The 24,580-nt window shown below is 42.1% G+C and overlaps 3 protein-coding genes across 9 annotated transcripts; 1 reads left to right on the forward strand and 2 right to left on the reverse strand.

Annotated features, from left to right (window-relative positions):
* Positions 1–1,243: 1,243 nt before the first annotated feature.
* rfxank (regulatory factor X-associated ankyrin-containing protein) lies at positions 1,244–5,056 on the reverse strand. Of its 2 annotated transcripts, XM_021586194.3 has the most exons (9): positions 4,908–5,056; positions 4,578–4,706; positions 4,262–4,384; positions 3,921–3,986; positions 3,686–3,786; positions 3,456–3,581; positions 3,287–3,353; positions 3,087–3,167; positions 1,244–2,959 (listed from the first exon to the last, which is right to left on the reverse strand). In XM_021586194.3, exons 2-9 carry the CDS (start codon positions 4,699–4,701, stop codon positions 2,907–2,909), a joined length of 741 nt encoding a protein of 246 aa, XP_021441869.2. In that variant the 5' UTR covers positions 4,702–4,706; positions 4,908–5,056; the 3' UTR covers positions 1,244–2,906. The 2 variants fall into 2 exon arrangements, with proteins under 2 accessions (XP_021441869.2, XP_036823141.1); XM_036967246.2 differs by lacking the exon at positions 4,578–4,706 and having other exon boundaries at positions 4,908–5,042.
* borcs8 (BLOC-1 related complex subunit 8) lies at positions 5,047–13,422 on the forward strand. 6 transcript variants are annotated; one of them, XR_002471004.3, is made up of 6 exons: positions 5,047–5,414; positions 5,564–5,676; positions 5,855–5,919; positions 10,232–10,339; positions 10,688–10,853; positions 12,216–13,422. XR_002471004.3 is itself a non-coding variant. In XM_021586643.3 (6 exons), exons 1-5 carry the CDS (start codon positions 5,300–5,302, stop codon positions 10,755–10,757), a joined length of 471 nt encoding a protein of 156 aa, XP_021442318.2. In that variant the 5' UTR covers positions 5,047–5,299; the 3' UTR covers positions 10,758–10,779; positions 12,216–13,422. The 6 variants fall into 6 exon arrangements, 4 of the variants coding, with proteins under 4 accessions (XP_021442318.2, XP_021442378.2, XP_021442077.1 ...); XM_021586643.3 differs by having other exon boundaries at positions 10,688–10,779; XM_021586703.3 differs by having other exon boundaries at positions 10,688–10,779; positions 12,219–13,422.
* Positions 9,910–15,299, reverse strand: LOC110506434 (transmembrane protein 221). The gene is made up of 3 exons (XM_021586079.3): positions 13,853–15,299; positions 13,228–13,313; positions 9,910–12,008 (listed from the first exon to the last, which is right to left on the reverse strand). The coding sequence occupies exons 1-3, from the start codon at positions 14,146–14,148 to the stop codon at positions 11,476–11,478; spliced, it is 915 nt and encodes a 304-aa protein (XP_021441754.2). The 5' UTR covers positions 14,149–15,299; the 3' UTR covers positions 9,910–11,475.
* Positions 15,300–24,580: the final 9,281 nt, after the last annotated feature.

The raw sequence follows: 24,580 nt of genomic DNA on the forward strand, positions 1-24,580 counted from the left end.
TATTGTTAACAAACACGGCCCCATAATGAAAATGGGAATTAAAAACAGTTTCAGCCCCTGGTTCAACCGTGATCTTGCAGTGTTACTCTACCTCAAGAAATGCATCTGGTGAAAGGCTCGGGACACGCGTACTCAGGTTGACTGGCTCAGGTAAATGAGAAATAAGTGCACTCAGGCTATCTGGAAGGCCGAAGTTGGTTACTTTTAAGGAGCAGTTCTCTCTGTGGGTCTAACCCCAAGAAGTTTTGAAACGGTTAAAGACCTGGAGAATAAACCCTCCTCTTTACAGCTGCAGGATGGTGACAGTATCATGCTGTGGGGAAGTTTTTCAGCTGCAGGGACTGGGAGACTAGTCTAAATCGAGGGAAAGATGAACGGAGCAAAGTACAGAGAGATCCTTGATGACAACCTGCTCCAGAGCACCCAGGACCTCAGATTGGGGCGAAGGTTCACCTTCCAACAGGACAATGACCCTAAGCACACTGCTAAGACAGCGCAGTGGCTTTGGGACAAGTCTCAGAATGTCCGGACTTGAACCCGATCGAACATCTATGGAGAGACCTGAAAATAGCTGTGCAGTGATGCTCCCCATCCAACCTGACAGCGCTTAAGAGGATCTGCAAAGAAGAATAGGAGAAACTCTGCAAATACAGGTGTGCCAAGCTTGGAGAGTCATACCCAAGAAGACGCAAAGCTGTAATCGCTGTCAAAGGTGCTTCAACAAAGTAAAAATGTCTAAACAGTTTTTGCTTTGTCATTATGGGCTGTTATGTTTAGATTGATGAGGAACATTTAGTCTTAAAAAAAATCTATTTTAATCTATTTTTAAGCCTGTAACAAAATGTGGAAAAAGTTAAGGGGTCTGAATACTTTCCGAATACTGTGTGTGTGCACACTACACCACACCACACAAAAGGTGAGGTGAAAGCCTGCAGCAGACTAACCCATGACACTAGCACCTACTTTATGTTAACTTTTTACAGGGCGATTCTCAGTGAGTTACTCTGGAATTCCCACAGTCCTTCAGAGTTTCAGAATTAAAGGTGCAGTTCCAAGGTGGCTTTTCAGGTAAAACGTGGATTGGAAGGTGTTAAATATATATACACACACACACCCATAACTCCTTTGGTCAGTGTACCACCATGAAGAACAATTCACATGTGAAATAGGACTGTAAGGGATTTCCTCCTCTTCTTCCGAAGAGGAGAGGCAAAAAGGATCAGAGGACCAATATGCGGCGTGGTAAGTGTCCATGGTTCTTTTAATATGTAAATGTACACATGAACAACTGAATACAAAAACAAGAAACGTGAAAACCCAAAACAGTCCTATCTGGTGCAAACACAGAGACAGGAACAATCACCCACAAACACACAGTGAAACCCCGGCTACCTAAGTATGATTCTCAATCAGAGACAACTAATGACACCTGCCTCTGATTGAGAACCATACTAGGCCGAAACATAGAAATCCCCAAATCATAGAAAATCAAACATAGACTGCCCACCCAACTCACGCCCTGACCATACTAAATAAATACAAAACAAAGGAAATAAAGGTCAGAACGTGACAAGGACAAATAAGTTCTCACCAAATTATTTATTATTAAGGTATTATTTTCAATGATTCATTGTCATACTATGCTATAACACGTCATATGTAAAATAAAAATAAAAAGAGACAGACTGTCAATGATCCTGAAAAGGCTTTCACTTGTGTTCCCGTCAAGATGCCCAAAAGATGGAGACTTGGCTAAAATCATAGATTTTTACCCAGAAGACAGCAGCTCACTACAAATATTCTTCAATGTATTATTAAATGTCTCTAAAATCATACCAGTTCAAATTAGTTGTAGTAAGTCTTGTTCGAGACAGAATGGCCTTGTAATTCAAATGTGAGGGAGCTTGATGTAGAACTGCACCGCCTGGACAGGACACTAGTCTTAGTTGTAATAATTGCTTAAATGAGTTGTAATAGTACAGAAAAGTTATGCCTGGACCTAAATACTGTAATACAGAAATGTTGATTTTAATGCATAGTAGCTACAGAGCAGCTTTCAATTAACATTGTTCTGTGCCGTTCTCTTTCATTACTCCTCTGCTTATCTGGTTCTTAACTCCACACCCCCAGATTTCCCATCCAGGAGGTCCCCACGGTGCACAAGCTACAAATAGTGTTTGAGAACAGTGCCGACTTCTTTGGCAGAATAATTGTTTACTCCTTGGACATCCTGGGGGAAAGAGCTTTGTGACATTTCTGTTTCTGTGTGAGAGAGGGAGAGACATATAGGGAACGAGAGGGTATAGTGCCATTGAATAACATGACTGCTGGAAGACTACCACCCCAAATCAATTGTTTTGAGAACCATATCTGACTGCTTTTGGTGAGGACATTTTAAGTTGGTTACCTGCTTGCGCACACAAACAACAAGGGAAAAGGGAGGATTTGGCTCAGACAAAGAATCTGGATTTTATTGCAGCTTTCCAGGCTTTAAGGTCATGCAACCACCTGCATATTCAAATGCTTGTGCTGTGCATTTGATTTCCCATTCCAAATGAACATCGTAAAATGTGTATGCATTTTGTTTTTGAACATTTGTTTACTATCCATTGGTGCAAAACCTCCAGTTTTTTTAAATAGATATTTAAAGATAGTTTGCCCCCCCCCCCAAAAAAAAAGAAATATAAGCATTTCCATAATATAAAAAACATGTTGAATAAATGTACAAGATAAGAACCACAGTGTCCCTTAACGTTGGAGCTTCCGTTCCAAGTGTCTTCACTACCAACCAACCGCCTTTTGTGGCTTCAGTGTTTTGGTCAACCACCTCACCACTGATGCCAGCAGGTGATCCTCTGTTCAGCACAACGTCCTCTCTAACCACATCCTGGTGCCCTTAGCTGGTGTCATGCTTTTTTCTTCAGGAGTTTCAGAATATGGTCCTCTAACACCTTTTGGACTGAAACAACACATGATTTACAAAACTTTTTTTACTTGATTACATGATTTACTTTTGCCAGGGAAGTGTAAAAAAAAAAGTACAACTTTTTTGTTGTTGAAGATGACAGATTAGAGAGGGTGCTTACCTTGTTTGTGTCCGAGGGCAACAGCTAAGGCCATTGGACTATACCCAGAATCTGCCTCAATGTTCATGTCTGCCCCTTTATCTGAATTACAATCATAAGACCATCATATGTATTTGTGCCACTTTGAGATGACTACAGTATTTTGGTTTTGGAGATCATTAATTAAAATGACCTGTGTGCAGGGGTATGAGGCAACGTACCTAAGAGGGCCTCAGCACACCTTACATGGTTCCCTCTAACAGCGTAAAGGAGAGGAGTACCACCATTCTTAAACATACAACATCCCATTAATTAAATCACCCAAAAACATATTGAAGACTGATGTGTGATATTTCTGAAGAAATCAAGAATCCTAATTTACACCCTTACCCAGTCATAAGCATTGATATCTACTCCATGTTCAAGAAGACGTTTCACTATGACTGCATAGCCTCCTGAGCTCGCCAGGGTCAAGGCACTCTCCCGTTCCCATGCTATCGTACTAGGATCTGCCCCCTAAGACACAAGGTCATAGCAGCCACACAGGTTATAATCAACCACCACCCTGTTTATGACTAAACATTGAATTAAATTAACAAGGGTCTAGAAATATCACAAACGTTTTCCAGGAGGAAATCCACCATGGCTTTCTCTCCAAACGCTGCTGCCCACATGAGAGGAGTTAAGCCCCGTTCATCCTGCCGGTTTAATAATGAACTGTCTGCAAGGTCAACAAACATTTTAATTTTACACAGGACACTGCCTACAAGTCATCATGCTGGTTCCACAATACTACACAAGTCAGGCAAGTTCTACTCTTTGCACTATTGGTAAGTGGATATGGACATTTCTCACCTTTGCTCAGGTGTGTGGACACCTGTAAGACCTCCCCCTGGGCAGCTAGCTGGTGGATGGACAGAACTGATGAGACATCAAAGGGTCAGTGTTTTGTACATTTCATTGTCCATATACTAAATGATATGCATAATATACCTCCCTCAGTTATATACAAATACACAGGAATATACATATACAGTGTACATAAAACCACAGAGATATTTTAGGGTCATTCCTGTAACATTCCTGTGCATTATCTAATAGATTATGAATGAGAGTGCATACACAGTAGTGTTTAAGGTAATTTGCCATAAACAAAGAGTTGATTGTGTTTTCTGAGTTCAGACAGACATACTTACTGTCTAAAGTAGCTGGTCTGACTGTGACCTCGTTCCCACGCTGCCTATTCGTGAGGGTGGTGGAGTATTTCAACAGGCTCTCCTCCTCATCCACACCCATGTTCTCTGTAGGCACCATCACACCTGGTAGCAAGGAGCAATACAGATATTTCATCACATTTGCATACCCCAATGCCTATAATCATTTGAGACTTTATGCAAACTGAAAATGGTGTTGACACATTCACTGCAGACAAATGGACAAGTGTGATTACTGTATGAGAAAGCCTATAGACCATGCAAAACCAGCAAAGAGTTGTAGGACTGACAGTCATACCATTTAACCACTCTCCTCTGGCCTCCCCTGATAGACATGTAGTGGATTCCAATGCTAGGTCATCTGAGAATATGTGTAAACTGGCTGCAAGATCTGGTATCTCAACACCATCTGTGCCATCCATGGTCTCTTGAATCAAAGTAGAGATATATATTACTATATAGATTAGCTTTAGCCAACAGAAGTCAATAGAACAAATATGGAACAAATGTCTATGATTATCTCACTATCTCTTACTTTTCAAAGCTGAAATGATGGAATACCATTCCACATCAGCTCTTGCAAAATAGGAAAGTCTCAATGGAACATTATAAATAGATTCATTTTTACCTTTATGTCGCAAGCAATGGTTTATATGTCCAGCTCACAATATCGGATAAAATAGCAACATCAATGTTTTATTCTTCACTCCAACTTCCTGATATCAAAACTGAAAGTGAGTTTATTTACAAAATCCCATGATGCAATTGATAATGGTAAGCCGCCCGAACTGTCCATCCATTCATTACATTGCTTATAAATAACTTTATCCAATTAAGTGTTTTTGAATGTGTGCATGTGTAATGTATGAAATTGTTTGACTGATTTTATCTACGATAATTGTTCAATTCACCAGTAAACGCGAGATATGTCGAGAGAATAAATATCTAGGAGCTCATTTTTTATTCGTGTTGCATTCCGAACATGATTTGTGATGCGCATGACAGTAACACGGAAACTGCATGTTTATTTTTGATAACGCTTTAACACGAATTAAACCCTTGCAAATATTTAATTGTAGATCGTTTACTGTGTATAAGATGGAGGACCAGGAGATGCAACTGAAAGTTAAAAGAGGTAATTAGCGAATACTTTATAGTACAATTGTTTGCTAAAGTCAACTGTCATCACCAACTAGCTAACCTTAGCTAGTAGCTGCATTAGCTAAACAGCTAACGTAACTATTTCTCGTAACAGTATATATTATTATATGTTTATCTCTGCAGTGACTGACAAATTCACGGAAAACATGTACGTGTTGGCTAACGAGCCATCAGTGGCTCTTTATCGACTGCAAGAACACGTTAGAAGGTCCCTCCCAGAGCTAGTACAACACAAAGTAAGTAACGTTAGTGAATCCAAAGCAGTTTAGCTACATATTAACTTGCTAAGGAGAATAAATGTAGTTTTGTTACTTTACAGTAGCTATAATGGGCTGTCTAAAAACTAAATGTATACCGGTAGCTACTTTTGCAGTAACGTAATTCATAATATTATTCTCTGATCATCTCTTCCAGACAGATATGCAGAGCTGGGAGGAGCAAAGCCAAGGAGCAATCTACACTGTGGAATATGCATGCAGGTAATCTAGCCCAAGATGTACTCTTAAGGAGCCTCAATTGCGATACGGTTCTAGAAACATAAAGTCCTTTACTTTCATTTCGCATCACAAATACACTTACTCTACACTGTTTTAACTGGCTTAATCACAGTTGCAGCCAACAGTATTTTTCAGTGACAACATGTTTTTGGTGGCCTTCTTCTGTTACAAACTGGTGTTTGGAGCATGCTAGATAGCTAATTAGCACAGGTGGACCCTCTGTCTGTCGTAAACATGCGCAGTAACATGGAGATATGGCCGTGTGGGAACCATTTAAAGGTGTGTATCAATTTAAGTATTTCTCGCTGATATGAAAGATAAGGTCCTTATGCTTCCAAACCTGTACCGCAAGTGATGTGTGTTAATGTTCAGACCAAGCGTCAGGTGTCTTAACAAAACTCTCTTGTACAGAAAACGCCTTCGTCCAGTGACTTCTGTGTAATTTTAATAGAACTGCGAGTCAACCCCCTTTTGGGTTCTCAGCTGAAGGTATGGACCACAGCTGGCTCCATGTGAACTACAATTCTGACACTTTGTTTTAACGAATAGAAATGTTAATAATCCTCGCTTGTGATACGGTTTTAGAAACAATGAGAGAGAATATACCAATGAGAGAGAATATTTCAAATACGCATTTTAACAAAGTTGCGCCTGGCTGTAATAAAGCAGTTCAGGTCTTACTTGGGTCCGACACATAACAAAAAAGACATTACAGACAAAAGACTTTACAATTGACATGCATTTAAAAACAACATGTAGTGTGTGTGTGTGTGCGTCAATCTTAGTTACACATACATATCAGTACATACACACAAGTAGGTCACATGGGGAGAGTTGTTGTGCCGTGATACCAGGTTTGCTGTTCAGTTGTGCTATATAAAATGGAAGGGAATTCCATGCACTTGTGGCTCTGTATAATACTGTACATTTCCTTTAAATTGTTTTGGTCCTGGGGACTGTGAAAAGACCCCTGGTGGCATGTCTGGTGGGGGAAATTGTGTGTACCAGACCTGTGTGTAAGTTGACTATGCAAACCATTTGGAATTACCAACACATTAATGTTTGTTATAACAAAAAAAAAAAGTAGTGACGTGTTCTTTCCTTAACTCTTAGCCAAGAGAGCATGAATAGTATTAATATTAGACCTCTGATTACAAAGAGGGGCAAGACATGCCACTCTGTTCTGGGCCAGCTGCAGCTTAACTAGGTCTTTCTTTGCAGGACTTCACCATATAACTGGACAATAATCAAGATTAGATCAAACTAGAGCCCGCAGGACTTTTTGGAGTGTGGTGTCAAAAAAGCAGAGCATCTCTTTATTACGGACAGACCTCTCCCCATCTTTACAACCATTTAATCTATGTTTTGACCTTGACAGTTTACAATCTAAAATAACACTAAGTAATTTAGTCTCAACTTGTTCAACAGCTACACCATTCATTACCAGATTCAGCTGAGGTCTAGAACTTAGGGAATGATTTGTACCAAATACAGTGCTTTTAGTTTTGATGTTCAGGACCAGTATATTACTGGCCACCCATTCCAAAACAGACTGCAACTTTTAAAGGTTTTCAGTGACTTCATTAGCTATGGTTGCTGATGTGTATGTGGTTGAATCATCAGCATACATGGGCACACATGCTATGTTTAATGCCAGTGGCAGGTCACTGGTAAAAATAGAAAAGAGTTAGAGGGCCTAAACGCAGGTCGATGTGTTGCAATCCGGATGTTTGCTCATGAACGAAGGCAGGTGCACAAGACGGAAGTACATGCACGCGATGCATGCATACTAACAGGTGTTTACAAAGTCGGAAGTTTACATACACCTTAGCCAAAAACATTTAAACTCAGTTTTTCACAATTCCTGACATTTAATCCTAGTAAAAATTGGTTAGGATCACCACTTTATTTATAGAATGTGAAATGTCAGAATAATAGTAGAGAGAATTATTTATTTCAGCTTTTATTTATTTCATCACATATCCAGTGGGTCAGAAGTTTACATACATTCAATTAGTATTTGGTAGCATTGCCTTTAAATTGTTTCACTTTGGTCAAGTGTTTCGGGTAGCCTTCCACAAACTTCCCACAATAAATTGGGTGAATTTTGGCCCATTCCTCCTGACAGAGCTGGTGTAACTGAGTCAGGTTTGTAGGCCTCCTTGCTCGCACACGCTTTCTCAGTTCTGCCCACAAATTTTCTATAGGATTGAGGTCAAAGCTTTGTGATGGCACTCCAATACCTTGACTTTGTTGTCCTTAAGCCATTTTGCCAAATCTTTGGAAGAATGCTTGGGGTCATTTTTTTTTATTTTTTTTTTATTTTTTTTATTTTACCTTTATTTAACCAGGCAAGTCAGTTAAGAACAAATTCTTATTTTCAATGACGGCCTGGGAACAGTGGGTTAACTGCCTGTTCAGGGGCAGAACGACAGATTTGTACCTTGTCAGCTCGGGGGTTTGAACTCGCAACCTTCCGGTTACTAGTCCAACGCTCTAACCACTAGGCTACGCTGCCGCCCCATTGATCATTTGGAAGACCCATTTGCGACCAAGCTTTAACTTCCTGACTGATGTCTTGAGATGTTGCTTCAATATATCCACATAATTTTCCTGCCTCATGATTCCATCTATTTTGTGAAGTGCACCAGTCTCTCCTGCAGCAAAGCACCCCCACAACATGATGCTGCCACTCCCGTGCTTCACGGTTGGGATGGTGTTCGTCGACTTGCAAGCCCCCCCCCCCTTTTTCCTCCAAACATAACAATGGTCATTATGGCCAAACAGTTATATTTTTGTATCATCAGACCAGAGGACATTTCTCCAAAAAGTACGATCTTTGTCCCCATGTGCAGTTGCAAACCGTAGTCTGGCTTTTTAATGGGGGTTTTGGAGCAGTGGCTTCTTCCTTGCTGAGCGGCCTTTCAGGTTATGTCTTTATAGGACTCGTTTTTCATGTGGATATAGATACCTTTGTACCTATTTCCTCCAGCATATTCAGAAGGTCCTTTGCTGTTGTTCTGGGATTGATTTGCACTTTTTCGCACCAAAGTATATTAATCTCTAGGAGACAGAACGTGTCTCCTTCCTGAGCGGTATGATGGCTGCGTGGTTGCATGCTGTTCATACTTGCATATGCATACTTGGTACCTTCAGCCATTTGGAAATTGCTCCCAAGGATGAACCAGACTTGTGGAGGTCTACAATTTTTTTATGAGGTCTTGGCTGATTTCTTTTGATCTTTCCCATGATGTCAAGCAAAGAGGCACTGAGTTTGAAGGTAGGCCTTGAAAAACATCCACAGGTACACCTCCAATAGGCTAATTGACATCATTTCAGTCAATCAGAAGATTCTAAAGCCATGACATCATTTTCTGGAATTTTCCAAGCTAAAGGCACAGTCAACTTAGTGTATGTAAACTTTTGACCCACTGGAATTGTGATACAGTGATTTATAAGTGAAATAATCTGTCTGTAAAAAAAAAATAAAAAATGGAAAAATTAGTTGTCATGCACAAAGTAGATGTCCTCCCTGACTTGCCAAAACTATAGTTTGTTAACAATAAATTTGTGGAGTGGTTGAAAAACTCCAATCTAAGTGTATGTAAACTTCTGACTTCAACTGTACATGGACTTGCGCATGTTTTTATTTTATTTATTTTTATTTTACCTTTATTTAACCAGGCAAGTCAGTTAAGAACAAATTCTTATTTTCAATGACGGCCTGGGAACAGTGGGTTAACTGCCTGTTCAGGGGCAGAACGACAGATTTGTACCTTGTCAGCTCGGGGGTTTGAACTCGCAACTTTCCGGTTACTAGTCCAACGCTCTAACCACTAGGCTACCCTGCCGCCCCAGGTGATATAAATTGTGTTGTACCGGTGCTCTAAAAAGTTGGGGAAACAATACTTTTCTGTGGATATTTTGTTTAAAATTTCGAGCAGCTGAAGGACCAACCACACAGACAACTGGTAAAGTTCAAATGTAATTTATTCAACATTCTGGCTTGTCATTAAACTCTACGATTTTGCAGTGCTTTGTTTCAGACTGTATACCAAGAATTGGTATAAAAGTCAGATTTATTAGGCAAGTGTTACTCAACACAGCCAGGTGCATCGGGCAGTGCCAGGGCATTTCCCACAAGGCTAAAGGGGGTGTCCAATGACCCAAAGTTATGCGATGGAATTGGAGTCATGGTCTAAAGTCTACTGTTTAGGATTTTAATTATATTGAAAACATTGATCGGCAATTCAATGTTGTATTTGTTAACACACATTCATATTTTCATTTCCAGTGCAGTGAAAAGCATGACAAACAGCAGCCTGTACTTCAAAAGCATCGATGGCCTCCTTCGTCAAGCCATCAGCATGAAGGAACAGATCAGCACCTCCCAGGGGCGCAGGTAAGAGGCAGTAAACAACCACTCACTTTGGCTCTGGGAAACCATAATAACACTGTGTCCTTTACACAGTAACAACACTGTATCCTTCATTTGTCTGATTGCCCACAACCCACTCATCACTGCTGAGGAGAAAAAACACAATCTCCCTGCTCAAGGGTGGAGTTGATGAGGCTTATGAACTCCTTTTGAGTGAAAGCCAAGGTAACTTTTTCATAGACGTGGGCCACCATTTATTGTTTGTAGTTATTTTCCTGTGCAATCATCCTTTCTTTGCATTATTTTATTTGCCATTTTTGTGTCTCAGTTCTGTTTACTTTATTATTTCCCTCCATTGGCACATGCATGCAGCGCACATGAAGCGACCCCCTCTCCCATTCCCCCTGCCACTCCACCACATCCCCCATCCACTTCCTCCTGACCTCTGGAAGACGCTGTCCAAGGTTAGTCGTTCCTCAGGCATCACTCAAAGCTATACTTGGACTCAAGGACTTCTAGGCACTCTCTTGACTTTCAAGTAAGTGCACTAGAATGAAGCTGAATGTGCTAATACTGGTTTACTTAAAATGCTCCACTTTATTTTTTACACAGTGTTTTGTATCAACATACTCACAACCTTTATTCAAAGTTATGACTTATGTTTGTTTCACAGTATGCAGACTAAACACTACCAAATTTATCTACACATTGTGTAATATACAGTTTTGGCAATATATTTCAAAGACCACCTTTTGGTCTTTACCAAACAACTTTGAAAATATAAAGCATTTCTCTGCCACTTGTTAAATTGTATAATCACGTAGCAACTATAGCATTAGCTGTAGCTATAAGTTACTAACATTTTCCATTGGAATACCAGTACGTAAACATTCTAGAGGGTTTAATAGTGATGGTTTCTGTGTAAAAAGTCAATACAAAGGCAATAAGGGAACGAGATGTTAGGAAAGGTGTATTAAAATGACAGTTTCACTGTATGTCTGTATTGAAATGTACAGTAATAGTATTAGTGGTGCTTGGATCATGAAGGGATAGCTCAGAGCTTTTAAATAGCTTCAGATATTTTCTATCCATACTGTATTCTTCGGAACGTTTGATGGTTGGTTAGGAATGTACTAACTGCTAAGACTTTGTAGGTCAGGTTACACCAGAGTAGAGTCTTTACTGGAGGCTCCTGACTTGCGGGCCAGCACGCTCCGCATCTCATTGTTAATGCCATTCCAGGGCTTAGATGGAGACTGCAGCAGCCCTGACTCTGTTGACAGGGTCCTGTGCATTCTAGAACCACTTCCACCGCTACTGTAGCCCTCCTTGTCACTGCTGTGGCTCTGAGGGCTGTGGGATGGGGAGTACTGATGCTGGTGATGCTGCTTAGGGTCGGTGCAGGGAGGGGGGTAGGACAAATGCCGGTGGAGTTGGGAGTTGTTGCGGTGCCTCCTGGGTTTTTCCCCGTCTTGGAGCTTGCCTTGCCGGGCGGCAGGGGTGCTCCCACCGTGCTGGTTCTGGTACAAGGTGTCAGTGTGTTCCCCACCGCGGTAGTGTTGGGCGGTACGGGCGGCTTTGACCAGGGAGTGAATCACGATCATCAGCAGAATCAGGATGCCCGAGGCCAGTACGCATGCGCTCGCTATGCCTGTCTCTACCTCAAACACCAGCAGCATGTAGATGGACATAGCTGCAGCAGAGAGAGAGGGATAGAGAGAGAAAGATAAACAGAGTAAGAGGGGGAGATGGACACAGTGACCGGTACAGAAAGATGAGTCTATACACTGTAAGAAAGATCACTTTTCAGATCCCTTTTTCTCCCTGGGGTGGATAACTAATGTAGTGCATTGCCACGGTTGTGTTTTTGACCTATTTTACTATATTGGACATCTCTCAGCAGGAGAAGAACCACAGACCCAAGAGTGCTGAAGGAAGGAGGAGAGAAACACAGCTCTGGGACATGATGATGATGACGACATTGTGGCATTGCAGTGAGGCTCTGGCTAAGTTCCCTCTGAAAGGGAGATGTGGGGTCAGGAGGTCATTCACCCTACCATCACAATGGTGCCCTGCCCCCACCACCTCAACAAGAGACTCAATGGAATGGAAAGCCAGCAGCTTTGCTTTGCCAGGACATGCATTAACATGTCAAAGTCATTATTTTGGGCCTTGTGTATCAATCAATTGGAGGGACTCTGAAAGTAGTGACTTTTGCCTCTGCTGCAAATTAACTGGAAAATATCTGTAGGAATCTAAATTAAGTTTTCCTTTCTAGGATCACAACTATTTGGTAGAAGCTGTTAATTGTTTAGCCGTTGGTCTAAACGTATGTAATGTCTGATAATTTAGCTAAAGCAGATTAATTTAAAAGCTTGCACGTGAGGTTCATTTGTATTTATTATGGAACCCCATTAGCTGCTGCCAAAGCAACAGCTACACTTCTTGGGATCCAGCAAAAAATAAATGCAGTAATATATATTAGAATATAATTTTAAACATTAAAATAAATGTTACAACATATTAACTGTCTCTCTGCAGGCCACTACTCTAATGCAACACACTATCCAGGTGTGTGTGTGTGTGTGTGTGCGCATATATGTGTGTCGGGTACCTGTGTGTGTACATATGTACCCATGTGTGTGTGACGCTTCAGTCCTCACTGTTCCATAAGGTGTATTTGTCTTTTTTAAATCTGATTTTATTGCTTTTGGGAGTTACTTGATGTGGAATAGAGTTATGTGGGCTGACTACTGTGTACATAATGCTACCAAATATGTAGCAGTTTGTTACTTTTGATTTTGCCAATGAGTTTTGGGTGACACGTGTTAAGACCAGCTGGATGCAGATTGCTTTGTTCCACAATATGTTCTGGTCATTAACTAGGCCTTACCGTTATTTGTTGGTCTTACCTGCTAAGTATACTGAAACCCCAAGGCAAAATAGTCCGATGGCCACATGTCGGACAGCTCGGCTATCCAATAGGAACCAGTCTGCTCTGTGGGAGGAAATGAAGCAAATGCAATCAGCTACATGACCATACTATTTGTGGAAAGTGCTAAATTATGTATTTAGACCAAAATAAATCAATTCAAGGTTGCAATTAGGCCTTCTGTCCATAATTGTTCTATCATGTGGGATACTTTTCTGCTCAAAATCGATCGTTTTAAACAGAATGCTTTGTCATTACTTGCACTGGAGTGCACAGAAGCTAAATTAAAGTACATTTATAAGCCAAAGTGGGAAAGAGCAGGGCCACTGAGGCCAGGGGCCGTGCACTGGGTGCATAATGAGGAAATGCTATTGTTTGTCCAGGATTCATACCAAGTTTAGAGATAGGGGTCGGTCATTTAAGCAGCCTCTGCACACTGAAAGTTATGAATGTATAAGAATGTAGTATTCTTTAATTTCTATCAATGTCAAACATTAATATAGGCTAATTAAAGCACATTATTCAACCAAATAAACTACTGGTGTATCACTGATGTTAGCCTACAACAAATAGCATCCTAAGTATAGGTGTGTTGATGGATTTACCTTTCAGTATCATCTTCTCCTCTGCATATCTCGGTTGTAAAGTAGCTGTGCAGAAGGCAGACCACGACAGAGCTCAAATTGAGCGTGAGAGACAGAGCAGAAAGCACTGTAGACACTGGCATCAGCACTGCCCAAACATTAGTTGGCACGATGGAGATGGTGGGGGGAGATTCCTTCACAGCAATCTGTTGTGTTTGTAAATGGAAAATCAGATTGACCGATAGCAGAGACATAATCCCTGATAGGATCCCTAATAAAGCAAGGACCATCAAAGACCGCTGGCTGTAAACCGTCATATTTGGGTAATAAATCACGGACTGACGTCGACGCACTTGTCTTCCTTGGAAAAAGTTATCGCGGTGGGAATCCACTTTATCCTCCGGATCCTTCTTGCGGTCCTCTTTTCCAAAGGCTTCAAACTAACATAAAATGTAGTTTTAAGTGTAGAAAAATGTTTTGAATAGGAAAAGGTAAGAAACCTGTGATTTAGAGTCCGATCATGGAATTAGAGTGTTATTTGCGTATTGTGCGCGAGCACCCACTCCCCCAGCCGAGCATGTGATGTTCTTTAAATCCCCAGATTAAAAACTTCGCAACAACAATGGACTTTTCACTTGGATTCTCCGGAACAATGCGTTGATGTGCTCGTCCGAAGCAGTCCACAGCCGGGGGGAAACTATACAAATTTATACAAGTTAGAAACTATTCACTTTCCCTTGCAAAACATGAATTACACCGGCATGAAGGCATTTTGGGAACGTTAACACAATTGCAGTAGTGCGCATTGAATTTAAACCTCAAATACATTTTACATATGAAGAAACCATGCTCCAGAAAACAAATATTTTTATTTGTATATTATGACTTGGTTTTTATTTATGTTGGGTTGACTAGGCCACAGTCATATTTGTGGTGCAGACATGCTATTAAAATGAATAAGGATCCATCAAGATACATTCTTTAGTTCTCAATAGCTCTTTAATTAAGCATTGTTTGTTTAATTAATCAATAGTAGCCTCCTGAAAATAATCAAACTAAAAGTGTCTACATTAGTTATTGTTTCGCTTATCATGCACGAGCGTCTGTAATTGCCAAAAGATGACGCAATGCCATCAGCTCGCGATTGTGCAACGCCCCAAGAGGTCCTGGGAATTTGAAATGGGGTGTCCTGCCCTCTCATTCATTCTCCCCGAAATCTCCCTCTTTGAATCCAATTAACTTTTCAGTGGTTGCCTTGGAAACACACACTGTTTACCCAGAGAGCGCACTGCTGTTGCTCTGTTGATTTGAGGCTACTGCCCTGTGCATTCACTCACCCACCTTTCATGTTTGGCTTCTTTAGGAAACGTAATTCATTTCACCATTGACCTGTTATTGTACACTTAATCAAAATATCAATGCAACATGTAAAGTGTTGATTTCATGAGCTGAATTAAACTATCCTAGAAATGTTCTATACTGCACAAAAATATTATTTCTCTCAAATGTTGTGCACAAATTTGTTTACATCCCTGTTAGTGAGCATTACTCCTTTGCCAAGATAACTAATCCACCTGACAGGTGTGGCATATCAAGAAGCTGATAAACAGCATGATCATTACACAGGTGTACCTTTTTCACTTTTGTTACAACACAATGCCACAGATGTCTTACGTTTTGAGGTAGCTAACTTACTGCAGGAATGTCCACCAGAGCTATTGGCAGATAATTTAATGTTAATTTCTATACCATAAGCCGCCTCAAATGTCGTTTAAGAGAATTTGGCAGAATGCACAACCGGCCTCACAACCACAGACCACATGCCAGCCAGCCCAGGACCTCCACATCCAGCTTTTTCATCTGCGAGAGCATCTTGAGACCAGCCACCCGGACAGTTGATGAAACTGTGGGTTTTCACAAACAAAGAATTTCTGCACAAACTGTCAGAAGCCGTCTCAGGGTAGCTCATCTGCGAAGTCGTCGTCCTCACCAGGGTCTTGACCTGACTGCAGTTTGGCGTCTTAACGACCTCAGTGGGCAAATGCTCACCTTCAATGGCCACTGGCACGCTGGAGAAGTGTGCTCTTCAAGGATGAATCCTGGGCCTCCCGGGTGGCGCAGTGGTTAAGGGCGCTGTACTGCAGCGCCAGCTGGGTTCGCGCCCAGGCTCTGTTGTAACCGGCCGCGACCAGGAGGTCCGTGGGGCGACGCACAATTGGCCTAGCGTCGTCCGGGTTAGGGAGGGCTTGGTCGGTAGGGATGTCCTTGTCTCATCGCGCACCAGCAACTCCTGTGGCGGGCCGGGCACAGTGCGTGCTAACCAAGGTTGCCAGGTGCACGGTGTATCCTCCGACACATTGGTGCGGCTGGCTTCCGGGTTGGATGCGCGCTGTGTTAAGAAGCAGTGCGGCTGGTTGGGTTGTGTATCGGAGGACGCAGGACTTTCAACCTTCGTCTCTCCCGAGCCCGTACGGGAGTTGTAGCGATGAGACAAGATAGTAGCTACTACAACAATTGGATACCACGAAATTGGGGAGAAAAAGGGGTAAAAATAAAACAAATTAAAAAAGGATGAATCCCAGGTTTCAACTGTACCGGGTAGATGTGAGCGAGTGATTTGAGCATGTTTGGGATGCTCTGAATTTACGCGTGTTCCAGTTCCAGCCAATATCCAGCAACTTCGCACAGCCATTGAAGAGGAGTGGGACCACAAGCCACAATCAACAGCCTGGTCAACTCTATGCGAAGGAGATATGTCACGCTGCATGAGGGAAATGGTACTGATTGGTTTTCTGATCCACGCCCCTACCTTTTTTTTAAGCTATATGTGCCCAACAGATACATATCTGTATTCCCTGTCATGTGAAATCCATAGATTAGGGCCTAATGGATTTGTTTAAATTGACTGATTTCTATATATGAACTGTAATTGTTGCATGTTGCGTTAATACTTTTGTTCAGTTTACAGTATATTGAATTTCAGAAAATACTTGATTGACAGTAAATGTGTCCTATTGGTGATCATTGTGACATCTATGGATTGCACCACTTAACAAAAAAACAATGCCTACAGTTTGATTAATTAATATTCCTACTATTTATTTCCATCATCCATATTTAGACTATGGCTATGTCTCCATTTTCTGAAGTTACTTTAATTACATGGATACCTCCCTAGTATGCAAATAGAATACCTTTTTGATTTCATGCAAACAAGCATGGTTGTATTTTATCCATTCTGAAGTGTATAGCACATGTTAAAACCCTACAACAACAAAAGTTCAAAGAAAACCAAAGCTTAATTAGGTATAATTCTATATATGTGTATGTACTGATGCTGATCTCTAGTAATAAGGGGTAAGGGAAATGTTATCTGCATGTGATTGTCTTGAAGACAGCAGGACACCTGTAGTGCAGCTAAAGCTGTTCTGATGGAGATAAGCTTGCAGCTATAAAAGTACACACATGAAGAATTGCTCTCACATATGCACACTGACCATGGAGTCTATTTCTGAATTTGACAGCCTCACCACACATACTAAAATGGCAGCATCTGATGTTGTCGAAAGCAGAAGTGAGCAGTTTCAGGAAAACAAAAAAGAAGTCTAAATGTGAACACTTTCCAAAGGCTCCTTCATCTGACTTAGAATATACTCTCTTCATGTGATTCATAAGGCTTTTGGGGAAACATACTTTGGTATGTCTGGCCTCAGAGCCATGCAAAATATATTTTACTTATTTCTGAACACCTCCAAGATGTATGATACCTACTAATGGTCTACTTTAGGGAGGTTTGTCAGTGAGGATGGGTGGGTGAAATCCGCAACAGTCTTGCAATCCAAAGGTTGCATGTTTGAGGGGTGTCAGGGACAACTGTAGTATTTTAGCTAACCCTGATACTAAACCTAACCCAATTCACTAACCTGCTACGTAAATTAATCTAACCATTTTCTTTTTAGTTCTCCTAACCTTTGTCTTTAGGTTCCCTAACCGTCAATGTAAATTCTCCCCCTAATTATCTTATGTTGTTACAGCGCAAGAAGCAACCTGGTCTCAGATAAAGACGTGCAATACTATACGTCATCCAAGTTGTATGCTATTGGATGCTATTGGACAACCGTGTAAGATGTATGATACTATACATGCATTAATTCACATGATAATGTCGACCACTATTCCATTTATAATGTAACTGAATGTAACATAACAGATCTCCTCTGCCCTGTCTTTGAACCTAAACCTCCATAATGAATAACTTTTAGACAAAAGGTCAACACAGCTTCTATGATTCTTAGCAGGTGGTTTACTCTTTTATTTAAAGGTGATGGTGTTGTGTGTTTTCTCCACTGATTTGGTGAATCCAGCTGCACACAGGGATGTAGCCTATCGCCAGGGTGGAAGCGGCCTTCTGGGATGTTGCTAACTCTTGCATCATGAAAGGCCTCCTTGGAGATCAGTGTGGGTGTGTGTTTCTGTGATTGTTCGATGTTAATAACACTTGTCCTTAAATACTTTTTAGGAGTGTCCAAAGCAATGTGCCACCTCCCAAAATAGTCAAGAATAGTGTAGCTCACATAAATGATTGAGTAATTACCTCTAAATATACCGTATCTATTAAGATAGTATGTGGACTAACTTTTGACATCTTTGAACTGACAAATGCATGCTATATATAATAAACCATGACAGTACTATGTTTGGCCTAAGGGATGTGGCTAGATTATTGAAGAGTAATAAGCCTTGATTAGCTGTGTGAGTTCAGTAAAACGGTGAAAAATGTATTGTAGATCTAGCAAAAGCAAGCACAACCAATGTAAGTAATACTAGCTGGAAAAGTATGCAGTGAGATTCAATGCAGATTGTGAGAAAGTGAGACATTAAGGACAGAGGTATTGGATATTTGATGCTCTTAGTGCCAATCTATACACTCACCAATTGAGTTACCTATCAAATTGTTTTATGTACAGTAGTGTACCTCTCTTTGGAGCATTTTATTGTATTTTTTTGTAATTTTATCCACCACTATCCCCTTCTGTTCTTAGGCTGTATTATTGACATCATTCATCTTGAATTACCTTTTTACTGACACACAGCCAATGTACGTGAGTTAGCAAGCAAGTCAGCAAATAGGGAGCTCCTAGAATTTGCTCTGAACCAAAATGAAAGGATTATTTCACTTTTCATCATGGAAAGAAAATGGGTCATTTTTATCCACAATCCAACTTGAGTTGAACTCTTGTCATACCAATGGTAGGCCTTCATTAGAACATTTCCGACCAATAACATTTTTTGAAAACCCAATACAGTGAACAGAAATAGATGTCTTCTCTGTGGTTTATCTATGTTTTCTTCAGAACAAGGCACAAAAAGTATACTAGTAACATATCTATGAACAACACAGACCAAGACCGGGACTACAGTGTTGTTTAGGATTGGCATGGGTCCTCAGATCTTCAAAAAGTTCTATAGTTGCACCATTGAGAGCATCTTGACTGGCTGCATCACCGCTTGGAATGGTAACTGCTTGGCATTCGACCGCAAGGTACTACAGAGGGTAGTGCATACGGCCCAGACAGTCCATCACTGAGGCCCTGCTATCCAAGACCTCTATGCCTGGTGGCGTCAGAGAAAGGTCCAAAAAACTGTCAAAGACCCCAGCCACCCAAGACACAGACTATTCTCTCTGCTACTGCACGGCAAGCGGTACCAATGCACCAAGTCTGGAAGCAAACAGGACCCTGAACAGCTTCTACCCCGAAGCCATAAGACTTTTAAACAAGACTGATAAATAGCTAATCAAATGGCTACCCGGACAACCTGCATTGACCCTTTTTTGCACTAACTCTCTTGCACTGACTATACAAACACTGGACTCTACCCACATACTCACACATACTTACACTGATACACTGACACACACATACTGTACACACACTACACATGCCGACACACGCATAACATGCACACGGACGCCACACACACACAAACACAATTTCACACTCACCACATACACTGCTGCTAGTCACTTTACCCCTACCTATACAGTGCCTTGCGAAAGTATTCGGCCCCCTTGAACTTTGCGACCTTTTGCCACATTTCAGGCTTCAAACATAAAGATATAAAACTGTATTTTTTTGTGAAGAATCAACAACAAGTGGGACACAATCATGAAGTGGAACGACATTTATTGGATATTTCAAACTTTTTTAACAAATCAAAAACTGAAAAATTGGGCATGCAAAATTATTCAGCCCCCTTAAGTTAATACTTTGTAGCGCCACCTTTTGCTGCGATTACAGCTGTAAGTCGCTTGGGGTATGTCTCTATCAGTTTTGCACATCGAGAGACTGACATTTTTTCCCATTCCTCCTTGCAAAACAGCTCGAGCTCAGTGAGGTTGGATGGAGAGCATTTGTGAACAACAGTTTTCAGTTCTTTCCACAGATTCTCGATTGGATTCAGGTCTGGACTTTGACTTGGCCATTCTAACACCTGGATATGTTTATTTTTGAACCATTCCATTGTAGATTTTGCTTTATGTTTTGGATCATTGTCTTGTTGGAAGACAAATCTCCGTCCCAGTCTCAGGTCTTTTGCAGACTCCATCAGGTTTTCTTCCAGAATGGTCCTGTATTTGGCTCCATCCATCTTCCCATCAATTTTAACCATCTTCTCTGTCCCTGCTGAAGAAAAGCAGGCCCAAACCATGATGCTGCCACCACCATGTTTGACAGTGGGGATGGTGTTCAGGGTGATGAGCTGTGTTGCTTTTACGCCAAACATAACGTTTTGCATTGTTGCCAAAAAGTTCAATTTTGGTTTCATCTGACCAGAGCACCTTCTTCCACATGTTTGGTGTGTCTCCCAGGTGGCTTGTGGCAAACTTTAAACGACACTTTTTATGGATATCTTTAAAAAATGGCTTTCTTCTTGCCACTCTTCCATAAAGGCCAGATTTGTGCAATTGTTGTCCTATGGACAGAGTCTCCCACCTCAGCTGTAGATCTCTGCAGTTCATCCAGAGTGATCATGGGCCTCTTGGCTTCATCTCTGATCAGTCTTCTCCTTGTATGAGCTGAAAGTTTAGAGGGACGGCCAGGTCTTGGTAGATTTGCAGTGGTCTGATACTCCTTCCATTTCAATATTATCGCTTGCACAGTGCTCCTTGGGATGTTTAAAGCTTGGGAAATATTTTTGTATCCAAATCCGGCTTTAAACTTCTTCACAACAGTATCTCGGACCTGCCTGGTGTGTTCCTTGTTCTTCATGATGCTCTCTGCGCTTTTAACGGACCTCTGAGACTATCACAGTGCAGGTGCATTTATACGGAGACTTGATTACACACAGGTGGATTGTATTTATCATCATTAGTCATTTAGGTCAACATTGGATCATTCAGAGATCCTCACTGAACTTCTGGAGAGAGTTTGCTGCACTGAAAGTAAAGGGGCTGAATAATTTTGCACGCCCAATTTTTCAGTTTTTGATTTGTTAAAAAGGTTTGAAATATCCAATAAATATTGTTCCACTTCATGATTGTGTCCCACTTGTTGTTGATTCTTCACAAAAAAATACAGTTTTATATCTTTATGTTTGAAGCCTGAAATGTGGCAAAAGGTCGCAAAGTTCAAGGGGGCCGAATACTTTCGCAAGGCACTGTATGTATAGTACATACAGTGCCTTCAGAAGTATTCACACCCCTTGACGTTTTCCGCATTTTCTTGTGTTACAAAGTGGTAGTAAAATGTATTTAATTGTCTTTTTTTGTCAACGATCTACACAAAATACTCAAATGTCAAAGTGGAATTTTTTGGGGAACATTTGTATTTAAAAAAAAAATATGAAAAGTAAAACTAAGAAATCTTGATTAGATAAGTATTCAACCCTCTGAGTCGATACATGTTAGGATCATCTTTGGCAGCGATTACAGCTGTCTTTCTGGGAAAAACTCTCCAGTCCTTAACGATTCCAAGCATACCCATAACATGATGCAGCCACCACCACAATGCTTGAAAATATGGAGTGTGTGAAATGTTACTTGGTGCAACACCAGCCTAAGTTGTTAATATGCAACTTAAATAAGGCGTTGAACTCATTAATATTATTTACAATACAAAAATGTTGTGAAGTTGAAACGTAACTGTATATTACAGCATCAAAGGCCTACAGTTAAATCCTGTGTGATAAGTGTTTGCCAAGTTAGGTATATATTGCACAATATATTCTTAATCAATTACAGTGTCCATGTCATGTACTGTCATGTTGTGTCTTGTCTCTGTCCTTTCCCTTCACCCTGTCTCCCTCTGCTGGTCGTTGTTAGGTTACCTTTTCTCCCCCTCTTTCCCCCAGCTGTGCCTTGTCTCCTCCTAACCACCTCGTCACCCCTTTTCCCACCTGTTCCCTTTTTCCCTCTGATTAGGTCCCTATATCTCTCTCTGTTTCTGCTCCTGTCCTTGTCGGATTCTTGTTTGTTTGTGTCATTCATGCCTGAACCAGACTGCCGTCATGTTTGCTGTAACCTTGTCCTGTCCTGTCGGAATCTGCCGGTCCATCTGAGCCTACCTATGTTTGGTAACTAAAGAAGCTCTGTTTAAGTTGATTCGCTTTTGGGTCCTCATTCACGCACCGTAACAGAAGAATCCGACCAAGAATGGACCCAGCGACTTCGGATCCTCTCCACTCAGCCGTCGAGATCCAGGGAGCGATGCTAGGCAGACACAAGCAGGAATTGTCTGCTGCTCGACATGCCGTTGAGACCCTGGCCACCCAAGTCTCCAACCTCACAGAACAGGTTCACCATCTCCGCCTCGATCCACCGGCCACTTCCAGGGCTTTCGAATCTCCGGAGCCCAGAATCAATAACCCGCCGTGTTACTCTGGGGAGCCCACTGAATGCCGCTCGTTCCTCACCCAGTGTGATATTGTGTTTTCTCTCCAGCCCAACACTTACTCCAGGAGCACTGCTCGTGTCGCCTACGTCATATCTCTCCTTATTGGACGGGCTCGTGAGTGGGGCACGGCAATCTGGGAGGCAAGGGCTGAGTGTACTAACCAGTATCAAGACTTTAAGGAGGAGATGATACGGGTTTTTGATCGATCTGTTTTTGGGGAGGAGGCTTCCAGGGCCCTGTCTTCCCTATGTCAAGGCAATCGATCCATAACAGACTACTCTATTGAGTTTCGCACTCTTGCTGTCTCCAGTGGCTGGAACGAGCCGGCCTTGCTCGCTCGTCTTCTGGAGGGTTTCCGCGCAGAGGTAAAGGATGAGATTCTCTCCCGGGAGGTTCCTTCCAGCGTGGATTCCTTGATTGAACTCGCTATTCGCATTGAGCGACGGGTTGATCTTCGTCACCGAGCTCGTGGAAAGGAGCTCGCGCTCTCCGTCGCCTCCCTCTCCGCATCACTACCATCTTCCTCTGCCGGCTCGGGTGCTGAGCCCATGCAGCTGGGAGGTATCCGCATCTCGACTAAGGAGAGGGAACGGAGAATCACCAACCGCCTCTGTCTCTATTGCGGTTCCGCTGGTCATTTTGTCACTTCATGTCCAGTAAAAGGCCAGAGCTCGTCAGTAAGCGGAGGGCTACTGGTGAGCGCTACTACTCCTGTCTCTCCTTCAAGATCCTGCACTACCTTGTCGGTCCATCTACGCTGGACCGGTTCGTCAGCTTCCTGCAGTGCCTTAATAGACTCTGGGGCGGAGGGCTGTTTTATGGACGAGACCTGGGCTCGGGAACATGACATTCCTCTCAGACAGTTAAAGGAGCCCACGGCCTTGTTCGCCCTGGATGGTAGTCCTCTCCCCAGGATTCAGCGTGAGACGCTACCTTTAACCCTCACTGTTTCTGGTAATCATAGTGAAACCATTTCTTTTTTAATTTTTCGTTCACCTTTTACACCTGTTGTTTTGGGCCATCCCTGGCTAGTTTGTCATAATCCTTCCATTAATTGGTCTAGTAATTCTATCCTCTCCTGGAACGTCTCTTGTCATGTGAAATGTTTAATGTCTGCTATCCCTCCTGTTTCCTCTGTCTCTTCTTCACAGGAGGAGCCTGGTGATTTGACAGGGGTGCCGGAGGAATATCACGATCTGCGCACGGTGTTCAGTCGGTCCAGGGCCACCTCTCTTCCTCCACACCGGTCGTATGATTGTAGTATTGATCTCCTTCCGGGAACCACCCCCCCCCCGGGGTAGACTATACTCTCTGTCGGCTCCCGAACGTAAGGCTCTCGAAGATTATTTGTCTGTAGCTCTTGACGCCGGTACCATAGTCCCCTCCTCCTCTCCCGCCGGAGCGGGGTTTTTTTTTTGTCAAGAAGAAGGACGGGTCTCTGCGCCCCTGCATAGATTATCGAGGGCTGAATGACATAACAGTGAAGAATCGTTATCCGCTTCCTCTTATGTCTTCAGCCTTCGAGATCCTGCAGGGAGCCAGGTTTTTCACTAAGTTGGACCTTCGTAACGCTTACCATCTCGTGCGCATCAGGGAGGGGGACGAGTGGAAGACGGCGTTTAACACTCCGTTAGGGCACTTTGAATACCGGGTTCTTCCTTTCGGCCTCGCTAACGCTCCAGCTGTCTTTCAGGCATTAGTCAATGATGTCCTGAGAGACATGCTGAACATCTTTGTTTTCGTTTACCTTGACGATATCCTGATTTTTTCACCGTCACTCCAGATTCATGTTCAGCACGTTCGACGTGTCCTCCAGCGCCTTTTAGAGAATTGTCTTTTTGTGAAGGCTGAGAAGTGC

Source organism: Oncorhynchus mykiss, chromosome 1 (genome assembly GCF_057628025.1).
Source record: "Oncorhynchus mykiss isolate SJ-2025 chromosome 1, ASM5762802v1, whole genome shotgun sequence".
In the NCBI taxonomy this organism is placed as follows: Eukaryota; Metazoa; Chordata; class Actinopteri; order Salmoniformes; family Salmonidae; genus Oncorhynchus; species Oncorhynchus mykiss.